This window comes from Cricetulus griseus, assembly GCF_003668045.3.
Source record: "Cricetulus griseus strain 17A/GY chromosome 1 unlocalized genomic scaffold, alternate assembly CriGri-PICRH-1.0 chr1_0, whole genome shotgun sequence".
NCBI lineage: Eukaryota > Metazoa > Chordata > Mammalia > Rodentia > Cricetidae > Cricetulus > Cricetulus griseus.
Window position 1 is genome coordinate 229,464,705 of NW_023276806.1, and position 16,595 is coordinate 229,481,299.

The window sequence follows — 16,595 nt, forward strand, 5'->3', positions numbered from 1 at the left end:
AGAAAATGTCCTAGAGGCTTGCCTGCAGGACAGTCTGATGGATGCATTTTCTCAGTTGAGGTTCCGCTCCCCAAAACACTTTACCTTGACAGCCTGGCAGCGGTGGTGCATACCTTTAGTCCCAGCACTTGGAAGGTGGATCTTGGTAAGTTTGAGGCCAGCCTGGTCTACAGAGCGAGTTCCAGGACAGCCAGGACTGTTACACAGAGAAACACTGTCTTGAAAAATCAAAAACAAAACGAAACAAAACCCAAAAAACCTTTACCATGTCAAGTTGACCAAAAACTAACCAGCACATGGATTATAGGCATCTGCCACCACCATGCTCAGCACCACTGAGGAGTGTGTGTACATTCAGCTGTGGATGTAGGTGGGTGAGGCTATGCACACTTGTGGAGGTCAGAGGACAACCTCAGGTGTGGGTCCTCACGTCCCTTTTGTCTGAGACAGGGTTTTTAATTGGCCTGTAACTTTGTCAGGCAGGCCAGACCAGCTAGCCTGGGAGCTTCAGGGGTCTGCCCGTGTGTCCTGCCATCTCAAAGAGCTGGGGTGACTACAGGTGTGCCCACCTTTTTACATAGTTTGTGGGGATCCCAACTCAGGGCCTCGCTCTTGTGAAGGAGGCAACTGGCAGAGCCATCTTCCCAGCCCACAAACACTCAGGCATGAGGCAGCGGGCGTGGGTTACTCCAGGTGTTAGCAGTGGACACAGAGAGGCAGGGAAGTGAACAGGCAGGAATTGACTATACTATAGTTTGGATTGTTTGAAACTAACCGGGAAGAACCAGATGCAGAGAATTCTCCATTTGCTTATAGCAGGTTGATCTGTTGGAGGGCTCTCATGCTGGGGTGTGCTGCCCACATTAAAGATTTATTTTTGTTTTTGTGTGTTGTGTTGGCGAGTGTGCACCGTGGGAGTTGTTTATATGGTGTATTGTGTTGGTGTGTGCCACGTGTGTGTTGTTTTTTGTTATTTGAGACAGGGTTTCTTTGTGTAGCTTTGGAGACTATCCTGGCACTCGCACTGTAGACCAGGCTGGCCTCGAACTCGCAGAGATCTGCCTGCCTCTGCCTCCCAAGTGCTGAGATTAAAGGCATGCTCCACCAACATGTGTGTTGTTTATGTCGTGTGTTGTGTGTTGTGTTGGTGAGTGTGCACTGCATATGTGTGGAGGGGATAAAGAGAAGAGTGGACCTCTGAACCACCCACTGTGGGTGCTGAGAACTGAGACTTGAGTCTTGGAAGAGAAGGACGCACTCTGGCCTGCCCCGGCTGGCCTTGAATGTGCTCTTCCTCCACAGCTATCCTCAATGACCCAGGCTCACGAGATGGCTCTTGCCAGTCTGACCAGCAAGGCCGAGGGCTTGGAGAGGGCCCTGAATAGCCTGGAAATGAAACGGGCAGGGGAAATCAAACAGCTGTCGGTGGCCCAGAAGGAGACCGAGCTGCTTCGGGGTCAGCTGAGGTCAGCGGGCAGGGGCGGGGCAGGGCAGGGGCAGCAGAGAGGGAGGGGCCGGGCAGGTGGCATGGTGGGGGCCTCTGGGCTGCTCCGCTGAGGACTGTCCGGGTTCTGCCTCCACCCTAGCAAGACTCAAGAAGAGCTGGAAGCTCAGGTGACCTTGGTGGAAAGTCTGAGGAAGTACGTGGGGGAACAAGTCCCTCCTGAGGTTCACAGGCAGGCATGGGAGCCAGAACGGGAGGAGCTTCTAGACACCGTGCAGGTGGGGATGGGGATGGCCCAGGAGGGAGGAACGGGAAGGGAGGCCATGCTGTCGCCGCTCACTCACCCGGCTTAGACTGCCCACCACCTGCATGTAGTGAGGAGACCCTGACTGACCATGCTCTTCCAGCACTTGAGGGAGGACCGGGCTGACCTTCAGGCCACCGTGGAGTTGCTGCAGGTTCGGGTACAGAGCCTCACGCACATGCTTGCCCTGCAGGAAGAGGAGCTGACCAGGAAGGTAGGACCCTCCCTCATCCGCCAGACCCTGGCCTTCCCTCTCTGGGGGCAGTAGTTGGGATCCCGCTAGGATCCCAAAACCTCACTCCACCGCCCCAGCAGGACAGGAACAACAAAGGTCACCCCTTCCTGCTCCCTCAGAAGTAACTCTTTCCACATGCAGATCCAGCCTTCAGATGTGCTGGAGCCCGAGTATCCTAAGAAGTGCCGATCTCTGCTGAGCAGCTGGCGGGAAAAGGTGTTTGTCCTCATGGTACAACTCAAGGCCCAGGACCTGGAGCACAGGGACTCCATGAAGGGGCTGAGGGACCAGGTCAGGGGCTCTGTTTCTCATCATTCTGCATGCAGCACCCCACACAATGATGGCAGTTATGCTTTGGGTGGTGGCCGCGTTCTGTTCACGTGTTCTCACGGAGCTTCAGTTGTGAAGGAAGGTGAACCAATAAGTAGGAGAGTGGGTAATGTCAAGACTGAAATGGGATAGGTAGGATGACGGTCAGGGACAGCTTCTGAGGAGGCGACTGCGCCCATCAGGGCATGGTGTGGTCAAGGGTGAGGATGGTCTCTCAAAGTGCGGTCAGTGGACCATGAGTCGGAAAGAAGAGCTGGGCCCTTTGCAAGCTCCAGCAGCTCCTCACCCTCAGACTGCTGTGCTGTGCTGATTTCTCTTTTCTCAAGACAGGGTTTCTCTGTGTAGCTCTGGCTGTCCTGGAACTCACTCTGTAGACCAGACTGGTCTCGAACTCAGAGATTCTCCTGCCTCTGCCCCGCCCCCAAGTGCTGGGATTAAAGGGGTACACCACCACTGCTCATCTTGCTTTCCTTTTTTTTTTTTTTTTTTTCTGTTTTTCAAGACAGGGTTTCACTATGTAGCCCTGGCTGTCCTAGAATTCTCTCTGTAGACCAGGCTAGCCTCAAACTCAGAGATCTGGGGCTGGAGAGATGGCTCAGTGGTTAAGAGCACTGGATGCTCTTCCAGAGGACCTGGGTTCAATTCCCAGCACCCACACGACAGCTCCCAAAGTCTGTAACTCCAATTCCAGGCAACCTGACACATTCACACAGACATACATGGAGGCAAAACACCAATGCACATAAAATAAAGTAAGATTTTATAAGAGAGAGAAAAGAAAAGAACTCAGAGATCCACCTATTCCTGCCTACCAAGTGCTGGGATTAAAGGCAGGTGTGTGCCACCACTGCCTGGCTTATTTATTTATTTATACATTTATTTTTGTAGTGGCACACGCCTTTAATCTCAGCACTTAGGGAGAGGCAGATCGCTGAGTTCGAGGCCAACCTGGTCTACACAGTGAGTTCCAGGGTAACCAGAGCTGTGGATGTATTTATTTTATTTTGTGTGTAGGAGTGTTTTGACCGTGTGTATGTATGTGTACTGTGTGCTCATGGAAGTCAGAATGTGTTGGCCACCCTGGAACTGGAGTAACAAACGGTTATGAGCCATCACACCCATCTCGAGGGTAGAGGGAATTGAACTCAGGTCCTCTGCAAAAGCAACCAGTGCCTCATAACCGCCGAGCCAGTGTCTCTAGCCCCACTTCAGAGATTCTGCCGGTCTCCTTGATTCTCCTTCAAACCCGGCGTTCCGCGCGGCTTTGGCTCTCGACTTGCCTGCCCAGCTCCCTCTGCTCTTCCAGGTAGCAGAGCTCCAGGAACAAGTGATGGCCCAGAGCCAGGAGCAGGCCATCTTGCAGCAAGCCCTGCAAGACAAAGCGGCGGAGCTGGAGGTGGAGCGCATGAGCATCAAGGTGTGGGCCGGAGAGAGAGAGACTGGAGGGAGGGTGAGGGAGACCCTGGGCGCTGCCGCGGGTCTGTGAGCCGGAGAGAGAGAGAGACTGGAGGGAGGGTGAGGGAGACCCTGGGCGCTGCCGCGGGTCTGTGAGCTGGAGAGAGAGAGAGACTGGAGGGAGGGTGAGGGAGACCCTGGGCGCTGCCGCGGGTCTGTGAGCTGGAGAGAGAGAGAGACTGGAGGGAGGGTGAGGGAGACCCTGGGGCTGCCGCGGGTCTGTGGGCCAGACAACAGGGAGGAGGCTTAAGAGAAAACACGAACACAAAACGGCATCCTCCCAGACCCTGCAAATGGAGCTGAATCGGGCTCAGGAGGCCAGGCGGCGGCAGAAGCAGCGGACAGACTCTGTCGAGGAGCAGCTGAAGTTCGTGGTCAGCGCCATGAAAAGGTATCTCTCAGGGCGGCAAAGCTTCCCAAGCCTCTGGGACCCTGAGGAGCCTCAGGCCTCAGGCGGGAGGGAGCATCTCTGCCTGGCAGTGTCTCCCGCTGTGAATTTAACCTGTCTGGAGCTGGGGAATCCTGCTTCCTGCAGTTCCGTCGGGTAGCCTTTGAAGCTAAGTAGGGCAGCTAGGTGGAGCCCGGGCTTCACAGCTCAGTGATAGGACATGGAGGGTCCAAACCTCCCCCGTCCCTTCCTCCTTTCCTGTGCTCTTACACCCTGTTTAGTTTGGAAAGCATCTAAATTGTACAGTCTATAGCACAGTGGAGCACTTGCCTGGCATTCAGGAATCCCTGGCTTCCATCCCTAGCACTTGAAGAGAAAGAAAAAAGAAAAAAAAGATGAAACTTTAGCCGGGCGTTGGTGGCGCACACCTTTAATCCCAGCACTTGGGAGGCAGAGGCAGGTGGATCTCTGTGAGTTCGAGACCAGCCTGGTGTACAAGAGCTAGTTCTAGGACAGGCTCTAAAGCCACAGAGAAACCCTGTCTCGAAAAACAAAAAGCAAACAAAAAAAAAAAGATGAAACTTTAAAACCCACAGAGAATCAGACTAGATTCAAAGAGCCACTGCCCTGATTCAAAGCATTGCACGCACCTCCTGCCCCCAGGGGGACTACTGGACCAGGCTGGTCTCAGACTCAAGAGATCCTCATGCCTCTGCCCTGAGCACTGGGATTAAAGGAGTGCGCCACCACCGCCTGGCTTCAGCTGGATGTTTTTATCTGGCAGGCATTTTTAAAGATCTGCTAAGGAGGGGCTGGAGAGATGGCTCAGAGGTTAAGAGCACTGACTGCTCTTCCAGAGGTCCTGAGTTCAATTCCCAGCAACCACATGGTGGCTCACAACCATCCGTTATGAGATCTGGTGCCCTCTTCTGGTGTGCAGATATACATGGAAGCAGAATGTTGTATACATAATTAATAAATAAAATCTTAAAAAAAAAAAAGATCTGCTAAGGAGCTTGGTTGACTTGCAAGATCCACTAAGGTCTTGTCCCTCCTGGTGGCTTTTGTTCCCCCTTTTTCTTGTTGCTTTACAGCCCACCTCCCCACTCATGTAACAGGATAGGACAAGCGTGTCCTGTGCATACACCCTGTGGGTCCTTCAGAGGTGAGGGGAGGGTGGAAGGTGAGTGACCTGTGTCTTTACAGCACTCAGGACAGCATCCATGGCACCATGACCAGGCTGAACCAGACTGTAGCCCGGATTCCCAGCCTCAGCAACCGACTCAGCTATGCCATCCGGAAGGTCCACACCATTAAGGGTGTGTGTCGCAGCTGTCCCACTGGCCTGTGCTCCTGCTGTCCTTCTGTCTGTCCCCACTGGCCTGGCCCCCTGCCTCTCAGCCCTAGATCTAACCTCATCTATCCTCTGTTGTCTTGGTAACGATCACTCTGCCCTGTGCTCTTGCTGTCCTTCTGTCTGTCTGTCACTGCCCTGTGCTCCAGCTGTCCTTCTGTCTGTCTGTCCGTCACTGATCTGTGCTCCTGCTGTCTTTCTGTCTGTCTGTCACTGCCCTGTGTTCCAGCTGTCCTTCTGTCTGTCACTGCCCTGTGCTTCAGCTGTCTTTCTGTCTGTCTGTCATTGGCCTGTGCTCCTGCTGTCCTTCTGTCTGTGTATACCCATCTTCCTGTCCTTTGCCTTTCCTCCTCAGGTTTGATGGCTCGAAAAGTGTCCCTTGCTCAGCTGCGCCTGCAAAGGTGAAGTTCAGGCACACAGAGGTGGAGGGTGTGTGGACATTGAGGGCAATCCGGTATTGGTGGCCAGGACGCAGAGAGGACCATGGAGGGATGGAGGCGCCGCTCAGGTGGCTGCTGAGGGAATTTCCTCTGACTCCTTTGTCATTTCTGTCCCAGCTGTCCCCCGCCCCCACCCGCACCCCCAGTGGATGCCGACCTGAGCCTTGAGTTGGAGCACCTTCGGGAAGAACGGAACCGCTTGGATGCTGAGCTGCAGCTGAGTGCCCACATCATCCAGCAGGAGGTGGGCCGGGCCCGGGAGCAAGGTAGGCTTGTCTGGGTGGATGGACGGATGGACAGATGAGGCTGGAAAAGACTTGGGGTCTGAGGCTCAGGTGCCAGAAGAGATCATGTGTGACCACAAAAACTTCCCCTTAGGGGAGGCAGAGCGCCTGCAGCTGAACGAGGTGGCCCAGCAGCTGGAGCAGGAGCTGCAGCGTGCCCAGGAGTCCCTGGTCAACGTGGGGCAGCAGCTGGAGTCGGCCCGCCAGGGGCAGCAGGAGAGCACAGAGGAAGCTGCCAACCTCCGGCAGGAGCTGACACAGCAGCAGCAGATCTACGGGCAAGGTGTGGGAGCGTGGTGGTGCTTGCGTGCCAGCGTGAGTGTGGCTGTGTGAGCATGGCCCTGCGAGGCATGTGCATGGCCGTGTGTGCCCCCTGACACTGCCTTGTACCCTCACGGCAGCTCTGCAGGAGAAGGTGGCCGAGGTGGAAACTCGGCTTCGGGAACAGCTCTCAGACACAAAGAGGAGGCTGAATGAGGCGCGGAGGGAGCAGGCCAAGGCCGGTGAGATCTGCTGGGGAGGACTTGGCCCTTCCAGGAAGAAAGCAGCGGCAGAGACTTAGGGCTGTCAATCCCACCCCACCCCGGGCGCATGTCTACAGTGAAGAAATTGAGGAATGGCGTGAATGATGAATTCTTACTTAGCAATCACACTGCATCTAATGCCAGATCAAGAAACAGCTAGTGACCTCTCTGGCTCCTGGGCCTGTGTCACTTACCCCTCAGCGGACACCACTGTCATCAGAAACTTAACCCTTGGATGAGTGAGAGTCGGTGTAATCGCAGTCATCACCCCTCTCTCTCACCTATGCACCCATGGTTACATATGTAGACATTTGAGTCATGTAAGTTGCAGACATGCTGGTTCAGCTGCACACCCCACAGACACACCCCAGTGTCTTAAGATCCATGAGCCCTAGGCACACATGGTGGGTGGCACTTGCCTAGCAGCCCAGCACTTGAGAGTAAGAGACAGCAGGATAGTTTTAAGGCCAGCCTGGGTGGGCTATACAGTGAGGCCTGGCTCCAAACAACTGCAGCACAAACCACAGGAGGACCAGCGAGCTACAGGAGCTCTGACTCCAGCTCCTGGGGGTCCAGGTCTTGCCTGAGGAACTGGTATCAGAGATGAGGAAGGCACCTGGGGTTCACAGAGCCCAGGATCCCCTGGCACCAGCCCACTCAGCGTGTGGAAGAGACCCCGAGAGCCAGAGTTGAGAACTAGGCCTCACCTTTTGGGCTCCGGGCTGACCCACTCCCATCTCCTCAGTGGTTTCCTTGCGCCAGATCCAGCACAGAGCCACGCGGGAAAAGGAGCGGAACCAGGAGCTCAGACGCCTTCAGGATGAGGCCCGGAAGGAGGAGGCTCAGCGTGTGGCCCGCAGAGTGCAGGAGCTCGAGAGGGACAAAAACCTCATGCTGGTAGGGGACAGAGGGAGCGCGGTCATGGTAGCTGGTGGGTGAGTAGAGGTGTCTGAGGGGAGGGTGGGGGCGGTTTGCGTGGCCCCGTGCGGTGCGGCTGACCCTCTCCTTCCCAGGCCACCCTGAGGCAGGAGGGTCTCCTCTCCCGTTACAAGCAGCAGCGGCTGTTGGCAATGCTTCCCCTGGGAACCGACAAGAAAACCGTGAGGTTCAGCCCTCAGCCTGAGGTATCCCCAGAGCACGGGTGTCCAGCGGCCTCACCGCCCAGGGAGTGTACGAAAGGTAGTTACACCCACACGCCCCTGTCGAGCCCCAAAGGCCTTTGGCCTTTCCTCGACACCAGTGCCCTGGGCAGCACGGAGCCTGCTCTTCTTACCCTGCAACACCTTCTGTGTTAGAGTCCCTGACTGCCCTGTTCGAAAACCTGCAAGGCCTGAGCGAGGCCATTTCCAGAGAGGAGGCTACATGCCCAGAAGATAAACAGTACACTCAGTGCCCCCCGTCAGACTGCTGCTGAGCCGGAGCTGCCAGGGGCGGCGGTGAAGCCAGCCTAGAGCCAGCCTGGAGCCGGATCCCCCAGGATGGTTGGATTGGGACGATGTCGGCCAGCCTGTTTCCCGGCAAGCCTTGGTTACCCAGCTTCCTTCCACCAAGGCTGAATTCCGCAAAAAATAAAGATGGCTGTAGTGGAGCTGTTGGTTGGAGGTGTCTGGGAGACAGGTTCTCCCTGAGGCCAGCTCCTGAGGCTGTGGGGTGAAGGGAAGCACCCCACCCTTCCCCTGAGTGGCACCCCCTTCCTAACTGCTCCGGACATGTTTTGAGAAGTTCCTAGGTTTGGGGGGGGGGGTTGTTGGTTTTGTTTTGACTTTTGAGACGGTCTCCACGAGGCCCTGGAGCTCACCATGTGTGTAGACCAGGCTGGCCTTGAACTCATAGGGATCTTATTTGCCTCTGCCTCTCAAGTTTTCTTTCTTCAGACAGGGTCTCTATGTAGCCCTGGCTGCCCTCAAACTTGCTGTGTAGACCAGGCTGGCTGGAAATGACAGAGATCCACCCGCCTCTGCCTCCCGAGTGCTGGCATGTGTCACGGCTACCTGGACCAAGTTTTCTTTACCTTCACTTTTTGTTTAGCAATTATTTTCTTTGGGTGCTGACAAATGCCTGGTACATTCAAGAAGAGTCTCAGAGCAGACAGAGACTTTCCCAGCCCAGGGCCACTGTGACGGTGGCATGGGGGCAGGGGGCTCAGGGCAGAGGCTCAGGGCTCAGCAGGGAACAGGGCTTGCAACAGGACTTTACTCCAAAGCTGCTCCAAATTGTGTTGTAAAGGGATTTTGGATGGGTTGGGGAGATGGCTCCAGCGTGAAGAACACTGGCGCATGCCTTCAACCCAGGCACTCAGGAGGCAGAGGTAGGCAGATCTCTGAGTTTAAGGCCAGCCTGGTCTAGCCAGTGTGGTCTGCAAAGCAAGTTTCAGGACAGCTAGAGCTACACAGATAATATATGTCTCCAACCGCCCTCCCTCCAAAAAAGAACACTGGCTGTTCTTCCAGAGGACCTGGGTTCAATTCTCAGCACCTTGTGGAGGCTCACAATTGTCTAACTCCAGTTCCAGGGAACCAACTCAACACCCATGGCAAAACACCAATGCACATGAATAAAAATAAAATTTTAAAAACCCCACCCATTCACATTTAAAAAAAAAAAATCTGTGTGAGTAGGAAGGAAGAATAACTGAGTGAGATAGGCCAGAGCCAGGGCGAGTGCTCTGGGAACAGGGCTTTCAAGTGAAGAAGATGCAGTAACCAAAAAGACCAGGTGGGGAATAATGTGTGTGTGTGAGGGGGAACGGAGTTCTCATGGAGGGGTTGGGGAGGAGGGCGCAGGGCCCTGATGCTAAGGAGGAAGAAACCCGATTACATGGGTGGGTGGGGGTGCGTCTTCCCGAGCCTTTGTGGTTGACTCAACCCCTCTCTGCATGGGGTCAGGAACCAGGATATCCTGGCTTGTAGTCACCCAGGTGGCTCCCCATGGAATTCCTTAGATGTCACCGCCTGGGAGGTCCTCCTGTAGCCAAAGAGACAGGCCAGAGCAGCCTCCCTGGTCCAGAGGGAAGTGGGGGAGGGGGCCCCAGGGCTGTGATGCCAGCCCGGGGGTGCTAGCTGACCCAGGCGTCCTGCCTCCCCCTGTAATTAGCAAGCTTCCCCACGCAGAGTTTGCCCCCGTTTTGTGGCTTCCAATAGCTGTCAGGGATGAAAGGTGGCCTTCCCTGTGATTATGGAGATGACAGGTGGGTACCCGCGGCTGCCTGCCGGGTGTGGAAGGAGGAGGTATGAAAACAAGGGTGGGGTCTCCTGGGGTCTGGGTCACTGATAGGGAGACCTGGCTGATGACCTGGGCTGGGGGACTGAAGGGCTGTCCCGGGCTCTGTAAACGGGTCTGACCAGTCGGACTCTGATGGGGAATCCTCGTCACGGGGCTGGCCCCTCCCCACAGACTGGCCACCTCCTCTCCCTCCTCCACTATAAAGCCTGTCGGGTTCTCAAGCACCTAGACTCAGAGCACCCCACTCTGGGGGCCGGTAGACAGCCATAATGCTCAGCTGGAAGCTGCTGGGCCTCCTGCTCCTTTGCCTGTGTGCACGAGGTAAGTCGGAAGAGCCCAGCTGGGGTGATCACCCTTAGGGAGGGGACCCCCAAGGAGGGAAGGAGTAAATGGAATGCCGAGTGGAAGAGATTCTGGGCGGGTCATTAGCGGGAAGCTCCGGGAAAGGGATTCTGGACGGGCCATAGTGGGGATACTTAGGGAAGGCCGGCAGGGACTTGGTCCTGAATACGTTGCTAGGTCAGGTGCATGGATGCGACGGGAGTTTGGGGGGAGGGGGGGTCTGTGTTGAGGACTGGTTATATATAACAGAGATGGGGCCAAGACCACCATAGGTGCAGACCAGCCTTGGGGTAGTTCCGGTGGGGTCTCCCAACCTAGGTTGGACAGAGCTATTTGAAGGCTTGATCATGTGGGGGGCCTCGATGAGCCCAGGGCTTTCTTGTGAAGATGGCTTCAGTATTCGGGAAATGTATTGGAAGCTCTTTGGGGAGGTCCATCCTGGGGCCAGCTCGGGCTGTGCTGGTCTAAGGGAGGCTCAGCCTTTGGGTCTGAGGCTGGGTGAGGAGTGCTCTGTGACTGCATCGCTTTTCTTCCCTCCTCTACAGGCATCTCAGGCAGTGGAGACCCCTCTCCCAGACCCACAGAAGCCCAAGAAGAGGAGGACTCCCCAGCATTGCCCCTGGGCCCCCCAATCCCTGGTGACCCGTGGCCAGGGGTACCTCCTATCTTTGATGAACCTCCACCTCCAGGCCCCAACCGTCCCTGGAGAGACCTGCCCAATGCTGGTGTGTGGCCCCCAGAGCCTCCCAGCACTGATGCCCCTCACGCTCCTCTGCCCGATGACCCCTGGCCAGCAGGCACCCAGCCCCCAGAAAACCCCTGGCCACCTGCCCCTGAGATGGACCACGGATCGCAAGAGGAGCCTGACCTTGACCCACCCCAGGAAGAGTACAGATAGGGAGGCGCCCCAGGGAATTTGAGCCTCCTGAGCGCACACTCAAACCCACCTCTTTCCTCTGCTGCTCCTTAAAATCTCAATTTTCCCTTTTGTAGCTCCCTTCCTAAGTCCCTGGTTGGATTGTGTTCAGGTGTCTGTGTTCTGCATACCTGCTTTTTCACCTCGGGGTCCCTGTTCAGCCCCTCTGCCTCTCTTGGTCAGAATAACATAAAACACACGCCTACCTCACCCAACCTATTCCTGCTTCCTCTTCCCAGGGTGTCTAGACCTGGACCTCCAGGGAGGGCCTGAGCACTGTGCTCCCTACTGCCACCTGGTGGTCTCAGCTGTGACATGACAATTGACCAGGATGGTGCGCTCCCAAAGGGAAAATAAAAGCCAGGTTTTTTTTCTGTACTTCTGAGTCTAGGTTGCTGCTGCTTCTTTTCACCCCCGCCCGAGACAGATTTCTCTGTGTGGCCCTGGCTGTCCTGGAACTCACTTCCTAGACCAGGCTGGCTTAGAACTCACCGAGGATCCGCCTGTGTGTGCCACCACCGCCCGGCTTTAAGATGCACTTTCTCTGAAAGTTTTGTTTTTAGTGTCTAATCAGTATTTTTAGCTTTAATATTTGTTTTATGATAGTTGTAATATGAATTCTGTGCTGAATAACTATTTAATACCCATTAGTCCTATGAACTGGCTGTGGTAAGCCTGGCACCTGGGAAGGGAAGACAAAGTTCAGCAGTTCAAGTTTATCCTCAACAACACGTCAAGTTAGATGCCATCTGGGACACATGAAACACTGGCTCAAACAAAAAAAAGGGGGGGCGGGGAGTGGCTCAATTGGTAGAGGGCTTGCCAAGCGTATGCAAGGCCCTAGGTTCCGTCCACAGCCACATACACAGTTTGAGGACAGTCGGAGATCCATGAGAGCCTCAGAGATAGAAAACACAAAGAAATACAAAGAGAAGAGGTTTCTGCGTAGCCTAAGCAGCCGATGGGAGCAGATGCAGAGACCGACCCACAGCTAAACATTAGGTGGAGAGAGAGAGCGCCCAAACTGGGGAACTCCACCCAGTCCCTTCCCTTGGAGCTCGGGGAACCCTGTGGAAGACCGGGAAGAAGCTGTTGTGGGAGCCAGAGGAGTTGACCGCACAGAATCAACTAAGCAGGCCTCACAGAGACCGAAGCAGCAACCACAGAACCTGCCTGCGTGGGTCTGAGCTAGGTCCTCTGCATCTGTGTTATGGTTGTTGGCTTGGAGTCCTGTGGAAGCGAGGGGGTCTTTTTCACCAGCTCGTGGGACCTTTTCCTCCTCCCGGGTTGCCTCATCCAGCCTTGATATGAGGGTTTGCGCCTAGTCTTGTTGCATCTTGTTATCCCGTGGTGGGTTGACATCCCTGGGAGGCCTGCTCTTCTCTGAGGGCAAACAGAAGAGGATGGAACTAGGGGAGAGGGGTGTGTGTGTGTGAGCTGAACTGGGAGGGGAAACTGCAGACGGAATGCATTGTATGAGAGGAGAATAAGGAGGGAAAAAGAAATACAGTGAAAAACGTTTCACTAGGAGAAAATTCTAGGGGATGGGAAGAAGGGAAGCTAAAAAAAAAGGGAAAAGGCGATTTCATACCGGCTAAGAGGCTTGCACACAGGGCTGGAGGGATGGCTCAGCGATTATGAGCACCGGCTGCTCTTGCAGAGGGATTAGGGTTCATTCCCAGCACCTACATGGTGACTGCAGCTGCCTGTAGGTTCAGGTTTTCTGACGCCCTCTTCTGCTCTCTGTGGGCACTGCGTGCAAAGATATGCATGCATGCATGCAGGCTAAGCACTCATACATATAAAAATAAAATTTAAAAGGCTTGCAGATGGAAATGAAAGGCTCAGGGTTTATATCTTATCTTCTATCTTCAAAAGGTTTATGTGACTTTTTTGTTTTGTTTTGTCTCTATTATGTAGCCTCAACTGTCCTGGAACTTGCTTTGTAGACCAGGCTGGCCTTGATTTACATACATACACCTGCCTCTGCCTCCCTAGTGCTGGGTTTAAAGAAGGCGTGTGCTACCATGCCTGCCCCGCCCCACTTTTGAGGTAGAGTCTCACTTAGTGGCCCAGTCTGGCCTCCAATTAGAGATCTGCCTGTGTGCTGGGTATTTTTATTTCAACTTGATACCTCATCTGAGAAAATGCCTCCATGAGGTCCAGCTGCAAGGCATTTTCTTTCTTTTCTTTTCTTTTTTTTTTTTTTTTTTTGTTTTTCGAGACAGGATTTCTCTGTGTAGCTTTGGAGGCTGTCCTGGCACTCGCTCTGGAGACCAGGCTGGCCTCAAACTCACAGAGATCCACCTGCCTCTGCCTCCTGAGTGCTGGGATTAAAGGCGTGCACCACCAACGCTCGGCCAAGGCATTTTCTTAATTAGTGTTTGACAGGGGAGGTCCTAGCTGGTTTCGAGTGATGCCACCCCTGGGCTGGTGATCCTGGGTTCTATAAGAACGCAGGCACAGCAAGCCAGTAAGCAGCTCCCCTCAATGGCCTCTGCTTCAGCTTCTGCCTCCAGGTTCCTGACTTCCTTCAATGATGGACCAATAAGGATCAAATAAACCCTTTCCTCCCCAGCTTGCTTTTGTTCACGGTGTTTCATCTCAGCAATAGAAACCCTAGCTGGGACAGCCGGCTTCAGTGTTGGGATTAAGGGAGCATTCGAGTTCAAAGGGCAAAGGACAGATTCATAGATCCCTGCCACCTGGTGTTAGTCCAGTGAGTGGCTGACCAGACTTGGGGTTGAAGAGATTCTAAAAGAAGTTGAAGCTCCTGGCATTAAAATCTTTAATTTTTACACCTCTAAACAGAGTATAGTCACTCACATCTGTAATCCCAACACTAGGGAGGCTGGGGCAGGAGGATCAAGAGCTAGGTTCAAGGCTACATGAGACCTTGACTCAAAAAGGAAAAAAAAAATTACTCGTATTTCAGTTATGTTTTTTGTTTGTTTGTTTGTTTGTTTTTGTCAACTCAAAATAAACTGGAAGGAGGAAAACTCTACTGATAAAATGCCTCCATCAGATTAGCCTGTAGGCAAGTCTGTGAGACATTTTCTTGGTGAATAATTGATGTGGGAGGGCTCAGTCCACAGTGGGCTTTGCCACCCTGGGCAGGTGATTCTGGGCTGTGTAAAAAAAGCAGGCTGAGCCAGGCAGTGGCAGCACAGGAGGCAGAAGCAGACGGATCTCTGAGTTCAAGGCCAGCCTGGTCTACAGAGTAAATTCCAGGACAGACAGAGAAAGAAACCCTGTTTCAAAAAAAAAAAAAAAGGAAAGAAAGAGAAAAACAAAAAACAAAAAAATTAAAACAAAAACCTGTCTTGAAAAACAAAAAACAAAACAAAAAAGGATTTAAAACGTGATTCCACCAGCAGGAACTTGGAGCCAGGAGAGACAGGATTTGCATTCCTTAGTAACTGACAACTAAATGGCTGTGTGAGGGCCAAAGCCCAGTCCTGGGAGTCACAGTGAGGTAGGTGGAATAGTCACAGCAGGAAGCCATGAGAGACCCTGGAGCAAGTGTGGCCGGAGTAGGAGGGTCTCCAAAGTTCAAGCCAGAGGCTCAGGCATGCGCAGTGCAAGCAAAGATGCTGCCCCACATTCTGTGCTCTCACCTGACACGGGTTGCTGTCCTGGCAGGGCCGAGGGGACACAGTCCTGGGTGAGAGAGAAAGGTAGGGCCTGGGAGAAGACAGTGACTCCTGAGATCACACAGGAGACAGTGAAGTCTGGTTGATGCTGCCCTAACAACTCTAGTTTTGACTACTACTACACTACACCCATTTGGGAGCGCCTGGCGCTGAGGTGTCCTGCACCCTTATGCATGCTTTTTAAAAAGATTTATTTTTATGTGTATGTATGGATGAGTGGATATTTTGTTTGCATGTAGGTTTGCATATCCTATACATTCCTGATGGGGGGGGCGGCAGGGGGCTTAAGATCCCTGGAACTGAAGTTACAGAGGGTTGTGAGCCTCCCGTTGTGAGCCACCATACACAGGCGCTAGGAATGGAACTCAGGACCTCTGGAAGAGCAGTCAGTGCTCTTAACCGCTGAGCCATCTCTCCAGCCCCATAATTCATATCTTAGGAATAGCTGAATCCACCAACAAATGGCAAGAGAATGGATTGAAATGGTAGCTGGGAAGTCTTTGTAACCTGAGGGACAGACACTGTTGGGTAGGCTGAGGATGCTAAGGCCAGGGTCTCCTCTCTCCCCCCTTTCCCCTCCTCTCTCTTCTGTTTATTCATTCTTCTTTTAATTCTTTCTTTATTTCTTTTTTTTTTCTGGAGACAAGTTCTGTCTACATAGCCCTGGCTGTCCTGGAATTGCTATGTAGACCAGGCTGGCCTCAAACTCACAGAGATCCACCTGCCTCTGCCTCCCAAGGGCTGGGACTAAAGACATGCGTCAGTAAGTCCTGCCTTTCTTCCCTGTTCGAATTTCTGAATCTCTTTCTTCCATCTCCAGAACCTTAGTGTTACATGTGGTCACTACCATGGCAAGAATCTAGCCCAGGGCTTTGTGTATGTCAGGCGATCGAGTCTACCATCTGAGTTACACAGGCCAGCAAATCTACTGTCAGAGTTACAGTCCCAGCCTCCTCCTCAACCTCTTTTTTTCCTCTTAATTACTATTTTTTTTTTCTTAAGCAAGGACTTCTGTAGCCCAGGCTATCCTGGAACTCCAGGTTTTGCAAGTACTGAGATTACAATGTGCCAATTTCCCTACCCTCAGACTTTCCAGGGAAGATTTTTCACTGAGGGACATTCTCAGCCCATTGGGGAAATAAAAACCAATACTAACCTCTTAACAAAGGTGGGAAATTAAAGGAATGAACTAGCCCTGCAGGCCCTGGTGTAGCCCAGTTAAGGAGCGAGAGCTCTCATGATCCACATTGATTCTGTTGCTCTGTTTTCTATGTCTTTCCCTCTCCTGGTGCTGCACACGTTTTTTTTTTTTTTTTTTGGTTTTTCGAGACAGGGTTTCTCTGTGGCTTTGGAGGCTGTCCTGGAACTCTCTCTTGTAGACCAGGCTGGTCTCGAACTCACAGAGATCTGCCTGCCTCTGCCTCCCAAGTGCTGGGATCAAAAGTGTGCAGCACCAGCTGGGCGGTGGTGACGCACACCTTTAATCCCAGCACCCGGGAGGCAGAGGCAGGTGGATCTCTGTGAGTTCCAGGCCAGCCTGGTCTCCAGAGCGAGTGCCAGGACAGCCAGGGCTACACAGAGAAACCTTGTCTGAAAAGCCAAAAAGAAAGAAAACAACAGCAAACAGAATAGATCCCTGAAGCAGAGGTTGGGGCTTGCTGGCTTTGTATCCTTTTTCTGGTCCACAACACTTAGCCAAAAGTT

At 53.4% G+C, this 16,595-nt stretch overlaps 2 protein-coding genes across 9 annotated transcripts in view; both read left to right on the top strand.

Annotated features, from left to right (window-relative positions):
* The window catches only part of Cchcr1 (coiled-coil alpha-helical rod protein 1), a 15,026-nt gene extending 6,680 nt beyond the window's left edge, over positions 1-8,346 (top strand). For 7 of the 8 annotated variants that reach the window (XM_027388568.2, XM_027388570.2, XM_027388566.2 and 4 more), the window contains 14 exons: positions 1,303-1,466; positions 1,587-1,722; positions 1,852-1,962; positions 2,125-2,274; positions 3,620-3,730; positions 4,053-4,159; positions 5,363-5,475; positions 5,866-5,911; positions 6,068-6,216; positions 6,329-6,517; positions 6,636-6,737; positions 7,504-7,655; positions 7,772-7,937; positions 8,054-8,346. In XM_027388568.2, the coding sequence (XP_027244369.2) occupies positions 1,303-1,466; positions 1,587-1,722; positions 1,852-1,962; positions 2,125-2,274; positions 3,620-3,730; positions 4,053-4,159; positions 5,363-5,475; positions 5,866-5,911; positions 6,068-6,216; positions 6,329-6,517; positions 6,636-6,737; positions 7,504-7,655; positions 7,772-7,937; positions 8,054-8,172 (1,815 nt within the window). In that variant the 3' untranslated portion in view covers positions 8,173-8,346. The remainder of the gene's footprint in view (positions 1-1,302; positions 1,467-1,586; positions 1,723-1,851; positions 1,963-2,124; positions 2,275-3,619; positions 3,731-4,052; positions 4,160-5,362; positions 5,476-5,865; positions 5,912-6,067; positions 6,217-6,328; positions 6,518-6,635; positions 6,738-7,503; positions 7,656-7,771; positions 7,938-8,053) is intronic. The other variant, XM_027388565.2, reaches the window with a different exon arrangement.
* Positions 8,347-8,608: 262 nt separating this feature from the next.
* On the top strand, positions 8,609-11,616 carry Psors1c2 (psoriasis susceptibility 1 candidate 2). The gene is made up of 2 exons (XM_027388652.2): positions 8,609-10,301; positions 10,868-11,616. Exons 1-2 carry the CDS (start codon positions 10,250-10,252, stop codon positions 11,218-11,220), a joined length of 405 nt encoding a protein of 134 aa, XP_027244453.1. The 5' UTR covers positions 8,609-10,249; the 3' UTR covers positions 11,221-11,616.
* Positions 11,617-16,595: the final 4,979 nt, after the last annotated feature.